The 14,831-nt window shown below is 38.8% G+C and overlaps 1 protein-coding gene across 6 annotated transcripts in view; it reads left to right on the top strand.

Moving 5' to 3' along the window:
* MOB2 (MOB kinase activator 2) overlaps positions 1 to 14,831 on the top strand; it is a 152,928-nt gene that overhangs the window by 132,270 nt on the left and 5,827 nt on the right. For 5 of the 6 annotated variants that reach the window (XM_020788788.3, XM_020788787.3, XM_078383687.1 and 2 more), the window contains exons 2-3: positions 3,316 to 3,476; positions 5,269 to 5,362. In XM_020788788.3, the coding sequence (XP_020644447.1) occupies positions 3,316 to 3,476; positions 5,269 to 5,362 (255 nt within the window). Of the gene's footprint in view, positions 1 to 3,315; positions 3,477 to 5,268; positions 5,363 to 14,831 lie in introns of those variants that run through there. The other variant, XR_013540755.1, reaches the window with a different exon arrangement.

Raw genomic sequence — 14,831 nt, 5'->3', positions numbered from 1 at the left:
TATCAGTGAGGTTCATAGAAGTTATTTGCAGTATTAATTGTCCTTTTGCCACTTGAGCTACAAAGAGAGAATTTTTTTTTGCAGTGGTGTCATTTTTGAGCTGAACATAAATGGTGTTTATAGCTAACCAGTCAGAAGCAGCAAAATCTTAAAAAGTGTAATGTTTCACATTGTGTCGGCAGTATTCTGTCTGCTGGTATTTTTCTCTGCTGTTTTTTCCCCTGTTCTCCTCTGTGGGGTGATTTGTGTCTTTGACATTTACATCAACAGTGGTTTAAGTTTTTCAAGTAACCTTTGCTTGAAGAGCTGCCTAAGAATAAGTTTGTTGTCTTGTTTTTACTGTTGAACATAGCTGATTTGTTACCTTGGACACTGCCAAAAGATTTGTTCTGGCTTTGAGAAACAAACGAAAAAAGTTTGCATTCCTCAAGCTGGGTGCTGCCTGACATTCAAGCATCATGAAGCTGGCTTTTCATTGCTTCTTTTACTTGAATGCAAACGTTTGTGTACTTCAGGGAAAATCTGATTGGTTAAATACCGGTTGAAGGAATATTTTGTGATGTAGAAGTGTATTTAGATGTTATAGAATCATTTATGAATAATCAGACTGTGGATACCTTGTTCCTCTTCAGCCAGGAAAGAGAGTTTCCTGTGATACTGAAATCTGGCAGAATTGGAAAATTGCATGTGGTTCACCCACTGCTTTCAAAATGTTTAGTGATAAGAAAATGTGATCAGTCTTGGGGGAGGATTTCTATGATATTTAATATTTCTCTGCAACTTACATCTGGCCTTTCTCACCATATTATTCATAAACATTAGCAGGTCCACCCCTAAACTTAAACATAGGTTGCAGGAAAAAATGTGACATGCAATATAAATCCTCCCCCAGACCCTGCTGCTCTGTAAAGCTCAGTTTCTGCTTTTTAGGAAGCCGTAAATTCAAAGGTTGGAAATCCTGAAAAGGGCTTCCAGAGGCAGTTAGAATTGCCACATTCTGCATTTCCTTCCAGGCTGGTCATGTGATATCAAAGCATGGAAGATACAGTTTGTGCATAGCTGCATTTTATCTGAGTGTGTGTGAGAGAACGAAATGCTGCCTAGTGCCAGCAGACTGATAGCTCAATAGAAATAAACCACATCCAGAAGGGTAGCTCGTTTTTATTTATTTCTATGTATAGTCCATCTTGGCTTCCTTTCATATCTGCCTTGGTGGGGATTTTGGCTTCTTTGCCTCTTGATAGGTTATATTTGACCTGATAGTCTTCTCCTCATTCTTATGGATGGCTACTCTTGCCTGTTAAAAAACCAGATCTTTTAAGTGTCAGCAACTTTTCCAGTCTATGTAGTTAAACATAAATATTGGGAAGAAGTTTTGGATCTTATTTCCTAATGTTTGGTGTTGTCCAGTGAGGATCAATTAGTATTACTTTAGTGATACGTCATGTTTTCTTTTCCATAATGGTGCAATAGCATTCTTGAACTTTTTCTCCCCAAAAATGCTGAGACCCAATCATAGAAACAGCTTATCTTAGACAAAATAAATCCAGTTGAAACTTTGTGCTTTGCCTCAAGCTAGTGAAGAAAGCATATCATGAGTTTGGCTCACTCCAAAGAGAGGTCTACCATGAGAAAAAAAAAGTATATGGGAGAAGAGAGTAGATCATTGTTTGAAAAACAGAGCACTGAGAAACAGGATACATTCACTGTCTTCTGCTTGAAGGCAATGGCCTGAAAGGAGTAATATAACTGAAAGATCCAGCCTACTTGTTGTTCATATACTATACAGCAGTGGTCCCCAACCTCGGGCCTCCAGATGTTCTTGGACTTCAACTCCCAGAAATCCTGGCCAGCAGAGGTGGTGGTGAAGGCTTCTGGGAGTTGCAGTCCAAGAACATCTGGAGGCCCAAGGTTGGGGACCACTGCTATACAGTACTATTGCCCTTTGATTGAAATATTGCGATGCCATGCTTCTGACAATTCTGTTGTTCATGTAATTTTCAAGTTTGGCCATCTTTTTTTCTTTTCTTTCTTTTTTAACTTTGGTTCATCCTAAATTCTGTTTGTTTTTCTGTTCCAGTTCATCCTAAATATTGTGTCTTAGTCTGTTTGCTTATTTTCTATACACAAAACTTTCTAAGAGAAGAATTAAAAGTGCACCATACAGAACTTACCTAGTTTGCTTATCATATCAAGGTGCTTACTTTTGCAAACTTCTCTTTGGAATGAGGTAAATGCATGGTAGTGTGGGCTTGCTTGAGGCAGAGTGCATAGTTTTAACTAGATTGTGCTGTTCACTGCTAGAATAAACTGGTTACATGATTGGAGCTTGGCATTCCTGGGGGAGGAAGATGTCAAGCAAATGGCTTCACGTTATTGCAGTTGGGCCACTCTGAGAAATAAATATTTAAACAGTACTTTGCATGAGTAGATAACTTGTAATATTCCTTCCTGTTGAGCAATATCTGATAGTTGAATCATGACTCAACATGAATGAGAACCAATGGAGGCATCTGTAGCATTCCCTGTAAGCCATTGTTTGGATGGGAGATGGTCTAGAAATCCTTTGTTCGTTGCCTCAGGTTCACTTTGAAAAAAGGTGAGGATATAACTGAAAAGCAGATGCAGCTAAAGTGAGTTAGTGTGAAAACATGCAATAGTTTAAGAGCAGGTGCAAATCATTACATTAATCTGAGTTGCAAACTTCCTCATGTAGGCCTTACTGGTTGTGTTATTGTGGCTTTTTCTACATTATGGCTTTTTCTGGTGTATAGTAGGTCTCTGCTGTCTTGAAGGCTTATCTTGAATTTCTTTCATTACCTACTGCATCTCAGTTTGTTAGTCTTATGGAAGTACCAAAGCACCCCAAGGATTTAAAATTTTATCTTTCCTATAAAAATTCAGAATATGCCTCCTGAATTTATATATTGTTCAAATATTTTAAATCAGTTTTCTTAAATGGATGCCTGTGTTATCGGAAAATGCCATTTGTCAACCGTAGAAGGAAGACTTGCTTGGCCGTGAAACCCTTCGAGAATACGTTAAATGAAACAATTTGCCATGTTTTCTAGTTTTCATAATTTGTTTGCCAGGGAAGAGGAAGGATGCAAAAGCATATGCAGATCATGTGTAACTGAAGAAATATGTCATTCCACAAGTTGCTCTTAGAAGCCCTGCCTATAAGGCACATGCTAACAGCAGGTTCCCTTCGATGACAAAGAAAAGTTGGATTATATAGTTGAAGCTAAAATATGGGTCAAGTCAATATAGGTAGTTGCGCATCACTGATGATTCATGGCACTATTTCTTTTTCAGGAAATCGAAAGGAAAACCAAATGGTAAAAAGCCTGCACCAGAAGAAAAGAAACTCTACCTGGAGCCAGAATATACAAAATCCAGGATTACTGACTTTGAATTCAAAGAGTTAGTCATGTTACCACGAGAAATCGACCTTAATGAGTGGCTAGCTAGCAACAGTAAGTACTGTGATATTTATAGGAAACAAAGTTCTTCTACTAACATGCTGTCAGCAGATCTTTTTTTCAGTTAAAAGGAATTGATGGGGGACAGGATTGTTCAGCAAGATAGAAAATGTTTAAAGCTACGTTTTAACATTTACATTGTACATTAAGTGTTTTAGAAGTCATTAGAGAGACCTGCTTTAGAAGAGGTTTCTAAAAACTGAGCCCTAGTTACAAATTGGAGGCAGCAGTCTAAATATGGGGATACAGCATTAATGTCTGTATTTCTGGTTAGTGTGAGAACAATGTGTTGAAGGATTTAGATCCCAAGTTTAGGACAAGACATTTGTATTTCTTTGGAAATACAAATATCCTACTCGTTGAGTGGTATGTTGATGAAACCAGTGTGCTGTGGGTGTTAACCCTAGCTGTGAAAGATTCAGGGCTATTTTTAATGAGAAAGTTCTTTACTTAAAATTTTGAAATGTATGTGCAGAAGTTGTCAGAAATTGGCCTTGGAAATAAATATTTCAGTATGGAATGTACAAGCATATTTTATTTTATTTATTCAGATTTCCAAGGTGCTAAAATTCTCCCTTGCCTGTTTTATTCTTATAATGATCTTGAGAGGTAGGATAGTCTAGGAGTGTGTGAGTGCCCCAAAGCTCATCAGTTCAGTTTCATGACTGAAGTGGTATTTAAATCTGGTCAGTCTCCTGATCTTTGTTTGGCACAGTGGTCACTACACTGCACTAGCTTGTAGGATGTTGTTTTTGTATATTTGTAAGCTATATGTTGGAAAAATAAAATATTTTTTTAAAAAAGAATTTCTAGTTATATGATCATTTAATGTATTTATTTAAAATATTTAATTATAGGGTGGTTTAAGATTGCATAAGAAATCAGAGAAATAAAACATCCAGTGTAGTATAATGGTTATAGTTTTGGTCTAGGACTTGGGAGACCTGTGTTCAAATCCCCAGTCAGCCATATAACCCATAAAGTAACCTTGATCCAATCTCTGTTTCACCTACCTCACAGGGTCTCATTAGGATAAAAGCGGAAAGGATGAAAGCTATAATTGGTGCCTTGAGCTAATTAAAGAAAAGGCAGAATATAAATATAACAAATAAATGATAAACCAGCAAAACATGTTCACCTAAAGTCAGGCACCATGAGAGAAGAAAAAAGAGCTTATCCTGACTTTTAAGGTTTAACATAGAAAGTGCTAGTCAAACATGCCTGGGGCAGATATTCCACAGTCTAAGTGTCATGGTTAAAATGACCCCTTTCCAGTCACTATTCACCTGCAGAAGAACCCCTTGACACTGCTTTGGAAATGAAGCAATTAGTGAATCACTCTCTGCTGCCCCAATTTTTAATCTCATTGTTGCTTCTTAGTTGTAGATCAAGCCTGCTCTATAAAGCCTTGTGTATGATCCTCCTACATTTTCCAAATTTAAGAATTAAGCAGCCATACTAAACGCCACTCTTAGATGAGCAGAGGTTGGGATAAAATTCCTAAGCTGACTCTTGTTTGTGTCTATACCAAACTGAACTATATCGAGTTGAAAATCTACATTATAAAAATGTGGGTAATAAACTTCATATGTATATTTTATTGCCATGGAAACCATCCTTCACCAGAAGGAAAGAAAAATGTTTGACAATATTGCATTTGGTTTGTGGAAATGACGAGTGAAACACCTCAAATGATGTATAATTTAAAATAATATATAATTGTGCAGCTCACAATTCTATATCTTCTGCAGCCAAAAGTATTAGTGTGTCTTTTTTTCTCTTTCAGCAACAACCTTTTTCCATCATATCAATTTACAGTATAGTACAATCTCTGAATTTTGTACGGGAGAGTCATGTCAGACCATGGCAGTGTGCAATACGTAAGTGACGGCTTTTTTGTGGTATTTTGATGGCTTGAGAGGTTATTCTGTTTCAGAATAAGAGCTTAAAAACAAGGTTTTAAAATCTGATAGGATAGGAAATTCGTTTATGTTGAAAATACAACTATTCAGACAACTTATTAGAGGATTAGGTGCAAAGTCAGCACTGAAAATAAGCCTGAAATTGTTATTAAAAGTTGAGCAACAAAACTGAATAAATTGAATAATGAAGTTCTCTTACCAAACCTTTTAAAGGAACAATGTCATGAAAGAAATGAGGATAACATAACAATTTCCTGTAATTTAATACATGCCAATTCCATGAAAATAAGTAAGATATTACATTTTATATGTGAATGTTTATATAGCTAATTAAAATTCTAATGTATCTAAGCTTGTGAATTTCATAAAAGTCCTCATCTAGAAATATGTGAATATCCCTTTTGATCTGAAAGAAATACATATTGTTTTCTCCCGGGCCTTCTGTTCTAGTGTTAATGAAATACCAGAAGGAACAGTATGAGAGAAGAGAAGGCATGTTTTGAGGCATAACGCGGAGGTTCCTTTTTTTACCTCAAAAATGAGTATCGGGCAGCAGCCCATTCTGCAGGCAGCTTCCAATTGATATAGCTGCCAGAAGTCTAGCATTGTGAGCCTGAGTTGGTGTTTTTGCAAGAAATAAACAATGCCGTGTTTCTTGACTGTTCTCTCATTTGAAGTTAATCAGGTCTTCTTAAAAATAATGAATTGTCTGAGAATGAAACATTGTTAGCACAGATGTAATGCGAATAACTCTGCATGTTACTGAACTTAGACTAGTATAACAAAAGTTAAGACAAGTGGTGGAGACTTTAATTCCACAATGGGTTTTCCACAATTTTCAGCAATATTTCTAGCTTGTAGATAGAAAGGAGACTTTTTGGGATGAGTCAGGGAATAGCTATTGGCTGGATAGCCCATTGAGTTAAACCCCTGGGAGAGGTTGCTACAAGTTGCAAAGTTGCAATTGATTTGACAGCAGGTTATTATTATTATTCAAGGGACGTGGTGGCGCTGCAGGCTAAACCGCAGAAGCCTGTGCTGCAGGGTCAGAAGACCAAGCAGTCGTAAGATTGAATCCACGTGATGGAGTGAGCGCCCGTTGCTTGTCCCAGCTCCCGCCAACCTAGCGGTTCAAAAGCATGCAAATGCAAGTAGATCAGTAGGGACCACCTCGGTGGGAAGGTAACAGCGTTCCGTGTCTAAGTCACACTGGCCATATGACCACGGAAGATTGTCTTCGGACAAAACGCTGGTTCTATGGCTTGGAAACGGGGATGAGCACCGCCCCCTAGAGTCAAACATGACTGGACAAAAATTGTCAAGGGGAACCTTTTCCTTTACCTATTATTTATTATTGCTGGGAAAAGTTGGAAGGCAGCGGAAAAATAAAAAGAACAAATAGGAAGCCACAGGAGAGCAGGGCCATTGAGATCAGGACATTTTGGAGATCACTCATTCATAGAATCATCATAAATTGGAGGTGACTTGATGGCACATAACAGTTATTATTATTATGGATATCCAGTGTGTTTGATTCCTCAGCTCTGCCATGGAAACTCACAGGGAGGATTGCTCTGGTAAAAAAACATTCTCATCACTTTTCCCATCTCCAGTCCTCCCTGTTCCACTGCTTCCATTTTATGACTTAGTTTATGTTTTCGTACAGCTGAATGTCTCTGGAGAGGGCTAAAAGAATTGCTTGACTCATACAGAATGTCATATTCTCATTTGCCATGTAACACCACTACTGATCAACTCCACTTGTATCAATCCTTAATGCCTCTCCTCTACTTTTCATGCCTGACTTCCGATGGCCCTACAAAGGCCTATCCTACCACCTATCCCTTCCTTGATCACTGCCAACACTTTGCTGCTTTCTTCAGTAGTAAAATTCAAAATATCCAGGTACCCTTTGTTCACCTTGGTCCCCTCATATCTCTCCAATATTCTGCGACTAAAGCCACTTACCCCCTTTGTTGCTTTGCTTATATGACTAGTCTCCTTAAATCCTTAAAGTGGCATTGTGCCTCTTCACTATCCAGTTGGTCCCTCCTGGTGTAGCACCATTCACACAGAAGAGATCAGCAAGCCTGGAGAAACCCCAGTGACTTGTGGAGGTACAACAGATTTTCATGAGAAAAATTCTTAAGCAGGAAGAAATCCTCAGAACAGCCTAATAAGTATGCTTAGTGGCTATAGGTATGCTGGTTAACTGGTAGAGAAAAGGTGAAAATGGGAGAGAAGAGGAGTGGGAATGAAAAAAAGTGTGACTGGCTGGCTGGAACCCTGAACAAGTAGCTCTCTACATTACTGGCTTCGCCCTTCTCCTTAAGACCCATCTTTTGCTTGAAGCACATATATACTGATAGTTTATGTGCCCTATTGAAGGAGTAGGAATCTGTGGTCCAATCCTTGACTTCAGTCATCACTGGCTATGCTTGCTGGGACTAGTAGGAACTACAGTCCACCAACATCTGGAACACCACAGATACATCACTGCTGATCTATGGGAATTCTTAGACACATAAGGTAAAGGTAAAGGTTCCCTTTGACATTTAGTCCAGTCATGTCTGACTCTAGGGCGTGGTGCTCATACCCGTTTCCTAGCCGTAGAGCCAGCATTTGTCCAAAGACAGTTTCCGTGGTCACGTGGCCAGCGCGACTAGACACAGAACACTGTTACCTTCCCACTGAGGTGGTACCTATTTATCTACTTGCATTTTTACATGGTTTCGAATGGCTAGGTTGGCAGGAGCTGGGACAAGCAAAGGGAGCTCACTCCGTTGCATGGATTTGATCTTACGATGGCTGGTCTTCTGACCTTGCAGCACAGAGGCTTCTGTGGTTTAATCTGCACCACCGCCACATCCCTCTTTAGACACATAATCTTCCTTTAAAAATATTTATACAGCATGTTGGAACTGGTTGAGCACAGTTTTTCAGAAGCTGTGTCTGCTCCTCAAACCTTTGAAAACAGTTTTGTTTCTACATGAAATACAGAATATTTCCAAGGCACATACTGCATTACAATATGCAGTGGTACCTCGCTAGACTATGACCCCGCTAAACGACGAATCTGCATAACAATGACTTTTTGCGATCGCTATAGCGATGCGCAAAACAGTCATTCCAATGGGTGATTTTCACTTGATGACGATTTGGTCCGTGCTTCGCGAACTGTTTGTTCGCAAGACGACAATTTCTACAGCTGATCGGTGGCTTCACAAAATGGATGCCCTGTGCTTTCTGGACCCATGCTTCACAGGACAGCCATTTTTACAGCTGATCGGCGCTCCGCAAAATGGCTGCCCTATGGGCGATGTTTGCAAAACGACAAGGTATTTTCCCCATTGGAACGCATTAAACGGGTTTCAATGCATGGGGGAATGGTTTTCACATGACGATGATTTAGCTAAACAGCGATTTTCACAGAACAAATTATTGTCATCATGCGGGGCACCACTGTATTTTGAAAACGACCCATCCCTCTTTTGATAGCAAGTGTAGGAATCGATGTTGTAAACATTCCTGTGGTATTCTATTATAGTATCTCAATTTTCAAGTCATGTCTTTCCTTTCTCCTTTCATTTTTTTAAATGGGCTGTGCATATCTCCTGCAAACATGGAGTGTGTTCTTGAATTTTACTCAGCTTTGTGGTGGTCAGTTCCATTTTTCACAAACAGAAGATAATACATCTGTATTTAGACTCCACCACCTCTGGATTAAGGTATAAATGACTGAATGTCTCCAAATAACAGGAAATATCTTTATTGGACCACTAAAATATAAAAAGATAAAATGTCAAGTCCTACTGGTGCCAGAGAAAGTCCAAAAAAACATCCTGGCTATATCCTAAAGAGCAAGTTCCAAAGCTGAAGTTCTGAGATCAGAATAAGATCACAGAGTCTAATTAAGATCTTGCAGGACTCAAAAGCTTACTTTTAAAATAATATTTTAGTGATTCACTAGAGATATCACTAGAGGAAGACAAGAGGGCTTGGCGTGCTCTGGTCCATGGGGTCACGAAGAGTCGGACACGACTTAATGACTAAACAACAAGAGGTCTCATGCAACCCTGTTTCTGTAATTTGCACTTGGACCATACAACATTATTTCTTTTGTTTTTCTAACTGCCGTAATGCCAGGGAGACATTTTAGTACAGTTGTCTCATTGACAGCCTGATTGTTTGTTTTCATGATGTTTTGTTTTCAGTGGAGGAGCACTTTGATCATGTGCATGCTGACTTGCAGACTGAAGTGGTGTAGTTCTCTTCATTGGAATCACTCTTTGCATGTACCTAGATGTTGCAAGTACTGACTCATACAACTTTAAGGAAGTAGAACATTAGGAAAAACACAGAAGAATAATGTGGCTGAAGAAAAGAAAGTGTTGGGATTATGAGTCATAGTTGAAATCACCCAGAATGCTTATGAGCAGTGTCTTGTACACATGGCCAGTGCAGATTGCAGTTGAGAAATACAACAAGATAAAAGCTGTAAGAGTCTGGGGAAGTTCCCCTACCATCTCTTACCCGCCTTCATTGTTCCATTCTGTCTCTTGGCTTTCTTCACCTTTTGGTGCATGGTTGGCCGGAAACATATATCATTATGCATTCAGAGACCCATTTTTTCCCACAGGTTTAAAGAATAGTACATGTAAACATATACAGGAGGGAGTTAATGTTGGAAAACGTGCTGAAGGCCAGTATCAACATTCCTAGCGTCATATATGGATTGCACTTGTGTGTATGGAATCTGTCAAAACCACAGTTACTTTATTCCACATGCTTGCATCTATTTCATTGCATTTATATCTGGCAAACTATAAAAATATTCACTTATTATTTATGTCACTCTGTTCTTTAAAGGGCTCAGTGTAGTATAGATGGGGATAATCCTGTTTTATCCTCTAAGGCAAGAAGGAGCAGGATTATGTAGAGAGAGGGTGGTTTGTGAGCCAGTCATTTTGCTTTGTTGCAGATTTCCCCTCGTCCAAAGCCAGAGCCTTGTCTGCTAAACCATACTGGTTCATTCAGTGATCCATAGAATTTCTAACCCTGGAGTACAGTATGCCTGTCTGGAGAAGCTTTAATTTTTGACGTCCGAGTAGACAGCAGACCTGGGTTTGCTAGAGCCTTGTGGGAGAGTTAATCTTAATGCTGCCATGGAAGAATGAGGATTCATTTTTGAATTGACTGAAAGTGGAATGTAAATACTTGAAATAAAAGAAATAATAAAGAGAATTCTGTGGCTTAAATATTAGCCAGTAGCAAGCTAGAATGTTGAGGATATTTTGGAATATCATAGAAAGGAGAATATTAGGACAGTTTTAATGCCATCAGTTAATCTGTGTTAACTGATGATATTAAGCTCTGAGGGCAGGGCTTCATCAGTAGAATTGAATACATCCATGTCATTATTGCAGTTCTGTGGGAAAATGAACTTGAGGCTGGGTAACAGGAAATCGCATCTGGGTGCAGTGTTGTTATGATAAAATGAAACCAAGTTTCTGTTTCTCTTGTGCCCATGTTTGCAAACTCCTGTACAGCTTTCCATTGTTTAATATTACTGCTTGATATTTTATCTTGAATAATCTCTTTTGTCCTTTTCCAGTTTGGGGGCAAGGAGGTACTTGTCTTCCAGCTAGCTGCTTCTGTACAAGCATAAGCAAAATGCATAAGACTAGGAGGACATGTTCTCAATTGTTTACTTCTGTGTTTCTCCTGCTTTGGTTGGGCATTCTTTCCACATGCATTTTGCTTTCTCTTCAGTAAGAGCATCTTCCACAGCCAGTTGCACATTTGACAATGAATTATTACAGCTGATGTGCTTCTAGTTTGCTTTGATTTTGCCCATTGTCTGCCTTTGGAGCCCTGTGGTCCAAATAAAAAAAAATGTGTCTCCCGTTTCACTCATCGATAGTGAATGGCAGTCTGATAGTTGTTAAGTTGCCTGATGTGATTTGGTAGTCACTGGCTTTTTAGCTGTAACTCAGGAGATAACTGATCCTATTACAGCTGCTTAAGAGTGCACCTGTGTGCAGCACAGTAAAGTACTAACATTCTACAAGACAGTTCTAAAAATGGGGACAGCCCTAACAAAAAAATTTACAACTTTGAAAATGGACTTTGGATCAGTACAAAGTTTTGTATAGATGTAGTAGACAGCCTGCTCTTGCTCTGTGCCAAGTTTGGAGAAGTCTGGACAAAGGGTTTTCAATTTATTGATTTTTTAAAAGTAAAAATTTCCCCTGTCCATGTAGAAACAAGCAACCTTTAAACATCCCCAGATTTAAAATAGCTCACCCAAATTGAAACAACTAATCTTGCTTATTTTGAAAGAGAATCTCTGGTTCCACCTACTTTTTTTAATTTGAAAGAAATTTAGGTCATAGGAGCTGAAATATTGATCCTCAAAAAAGGCCTTTCAGAAGGGAAAAAACACTTTTTTATAAGGCTAAGCATGTGTGGAACATTCATACCAGTAAGATTGTTCTGGAGTAGATACATTGTTGCAGTTTCATGGGCTGGGAAGGGAGGGAGATGTTTGGAGTGCAATGAAAGGTCACAGAAACAATTAAAAGACAGGTTTTCTTGGGAGATTTTTTAAAATAGTATTGCTTTAAAGAAAGTAATGAAGTAACAGTCCTCCAGAAAGGGACATTTTGCGATGTATCTCCAGGGAATTAACATATAGCTTTGTAAGACATAATCAAAGCATTTATGCATTTAAAATGCACAGAGCTGTTGTGTTTATCCCAGCCCTGAGTGCTTTCATTAAACATTCTCTCAGGTTTTCTGAGATAAAGCTCCTGAAACAAGTCTCCAAAAGAAAAATCAGCTCCAGGTCTGGGGCAGTCTGAACTTTCAGGAAGAGAATTTTTTAACACTTAGTGCTGGCAAAGGGATTCCATGTCTGGTTGTAAAAATATTTTAAAAGATAATTAAAAACATAGAAGACAAATATTCAAAAACTTGCTTGTTTTAAGCTATGAAATTACTGGTTTGGGGGTTTTTTGTTTGTTTTGTTGTTTTTTGTTTTTGGTGGCTGGGGATAGTCTTACTTGATGTTAGCAGAACTTTGGTACCTGTATCCTGTCATAATCACAACAATTCCACCTGTCTTGTCACTATGCATTTTTCTAGTAATAAAAATAAAAGACAAAACTAACAATATTTTATGTGCCATTAAGTCACTTCTGATGTGTAGTGACTATATGAGTTCATGATTGCCAAAATGTCCTGTCATTAACAGCTCTGATCAGGACTTGCAAATCAACAGCATCTCATGTTAGGCTGATCCCTCTTCCTATGCCCCCCCCCTTTCCTAACAATATTTTATTTCCCGGTAAGTTCTGGAGTCAGCCTATCTCATGTTAGGTTTTCATCTTTTCCTGTTCCTCCCTTCCCTTTCCTGGCAATATTGTCTTTTCTGGTCAATTCTGCATTCTCATTACATATGCAAGGTAAGATAGCCTCAGTTTACTCATTTTTGATCCTGTGAGAGTTCAGGCTTGACTTGATTGAGCACCCAGTTTTCTGCCTTTCTGTCTGGCTGTGGTATCTTTAAGACTCTCCTACAACACCACGTATCAAATAAGTTTATTCCTCCCTCCCCATCTTTCTTCCATCTTTCAGGTAGTATGGACCTTGGTTTCCAGTGACAATCTTTGCTAACTCCAGGCCCTTCCTTTTTTAAATTTCAAAAGGCAAGAAGACATTTTCTGGAAAAACATGTACACAAGATGTTCACAGAGCTTTTGGTCCAATATAGCTTTTCTTCCTTAGCTTGCCTACCTCAAGAAAATGGTTTGAAAATTGAAAGATAGCTTTCTAGTCTGCATTCTGCCAAATGAGCATGGCAGCATTAGTTTACTTGAGAGGTTTAAGGGTGTGTATGTTTCTCATTGTATGTTTTGGATCTACTCACGATTTTGCTTCACCATTTCATCAAATCCAGTGAGGGACTACATCCATATCCCAACTGGTCTTGTTTCTGTCATCTTCCAGCAGCCATAGTACAGGTCATATGTTCATCTTTTTGAGATCCTCTAGTGCAGGTTAATGAGAGAAGTTTCTGTTGGAATTTGTGTGTAGTGTATGTGTACTTAAACTTCCATTTAAAAAGCCAGGAAATTCAATTCTTCAAAAAAGTCTGGTTTATGAATGTGGGATATATTGTGCTTCTGTATCCACAATTCAGAATACCAGGAAATGGCCCAATATTGTTGGATAAATTTGTTCATGCATTGCCAGCAGGAAAAAGGATGCTAAACTTTACATAACAGAGAGCAGCCTGAACATTGAAAACACTGATGACAACTGTCAGGATACCTTCTTGTGTTCACTGCCCTTCATTCCTGTTGAAAAACAGCTGCTTTGCGTTTGCATAAAAGATGGTTAACTGATGAAAAAAGGAGTCAGCTTTTGGGATTTTCCGTTTTGTGGTGTCACTTTGTGAATGGCATTAAGCAGAAGAAGGTATCCTGTAGACCGTTTTGACTGCTGCCATTGATATTGTCAACATTCTGGCTACCCTTAGTTATGTAAAGCTAGGCATCCTTTTTCCCACATTCACAAGACAGAGGTGTGTTTTTTTAAAGGACTGAAAAACATACTGGCTGAAATCCCGTGGTGCAGTTAAGCAAATGATGCAATTTCTAGAGGCAAATTGCTGTAAGAAATGTCTTACAAAACATGTGACTCAGTATGCAGCAGACATACATTGATTTCTTAACTTATGGCAATTTGCTTCCAGAAGTTACACCGTGTTCTTTTGCCATGCAAAAAGATTCCAGCTTCTATCTTTGTTGGTAGCAAATTCATATAGCTTTTAAACATCTTTGATTTTCTTTTTCCTAATATGGACACTTCTGCTGTTTGTCCCAAGCAAGTCTTTCCTGTTATACTGTCAGGGCTAGAAGGCAGTATTGCCTCTTTCTGGCCTCTTGAACTTCTAGAATGTTTTTACCTGGAGTACCGTGGTTTGACCTTTGCAAAGGTGTGCTGTGCAAAAACACAAACTTCATAATTCTTGGCCTCTGATGTTGCCGAGCAAGTGAGTACCATGGATTCCATGTACTTACTCTCAAATTCTGACTCTGGTTCTGAACATGGCAATGTTAAAAGTAGTGCATGTATCCCAACATCTGATCAAAAAATTCTTCTTTCCACTGTTTTCTTGGCAAATATGGGCATGACAGGTAGGCTGTCTTCCCCCCAGCCCACCTCCTGCTAGATAAATCTCTTTACAGTATATAGGTCCTGATTCCCAGTGTGGTGTAGTGGGCAGAGTGACAGACTTAGACTCTGGAGAACAGGGTTTGAATCCCTGCTTGACCATGGAAACTCACTGGGGGAGTGGAACTGTTAAAACTAATCCTTAAAGATTTAACTTACCTTGAAAACTATATTAGGGTCACTATAA

This window comes from Pogona vitticeps, chromosome 1 (genome assembly GCF_051106095.1).
Source record: "Pogona vitticeps strain Pit_001003342236 chromosome 1, PviZW2.1, whole genome shotgun sequence".
Lineage (NCBI taxonomy): Eukaryota > Metazoa > Chordata > Lepidosauria > Squamata > Agamidae > Pogona > Pogona vitticeps.
Note: the sequence above shows the minus strand (reverse complement) of the source record. Positions and strands in the feature narration are given on the sequence as shown.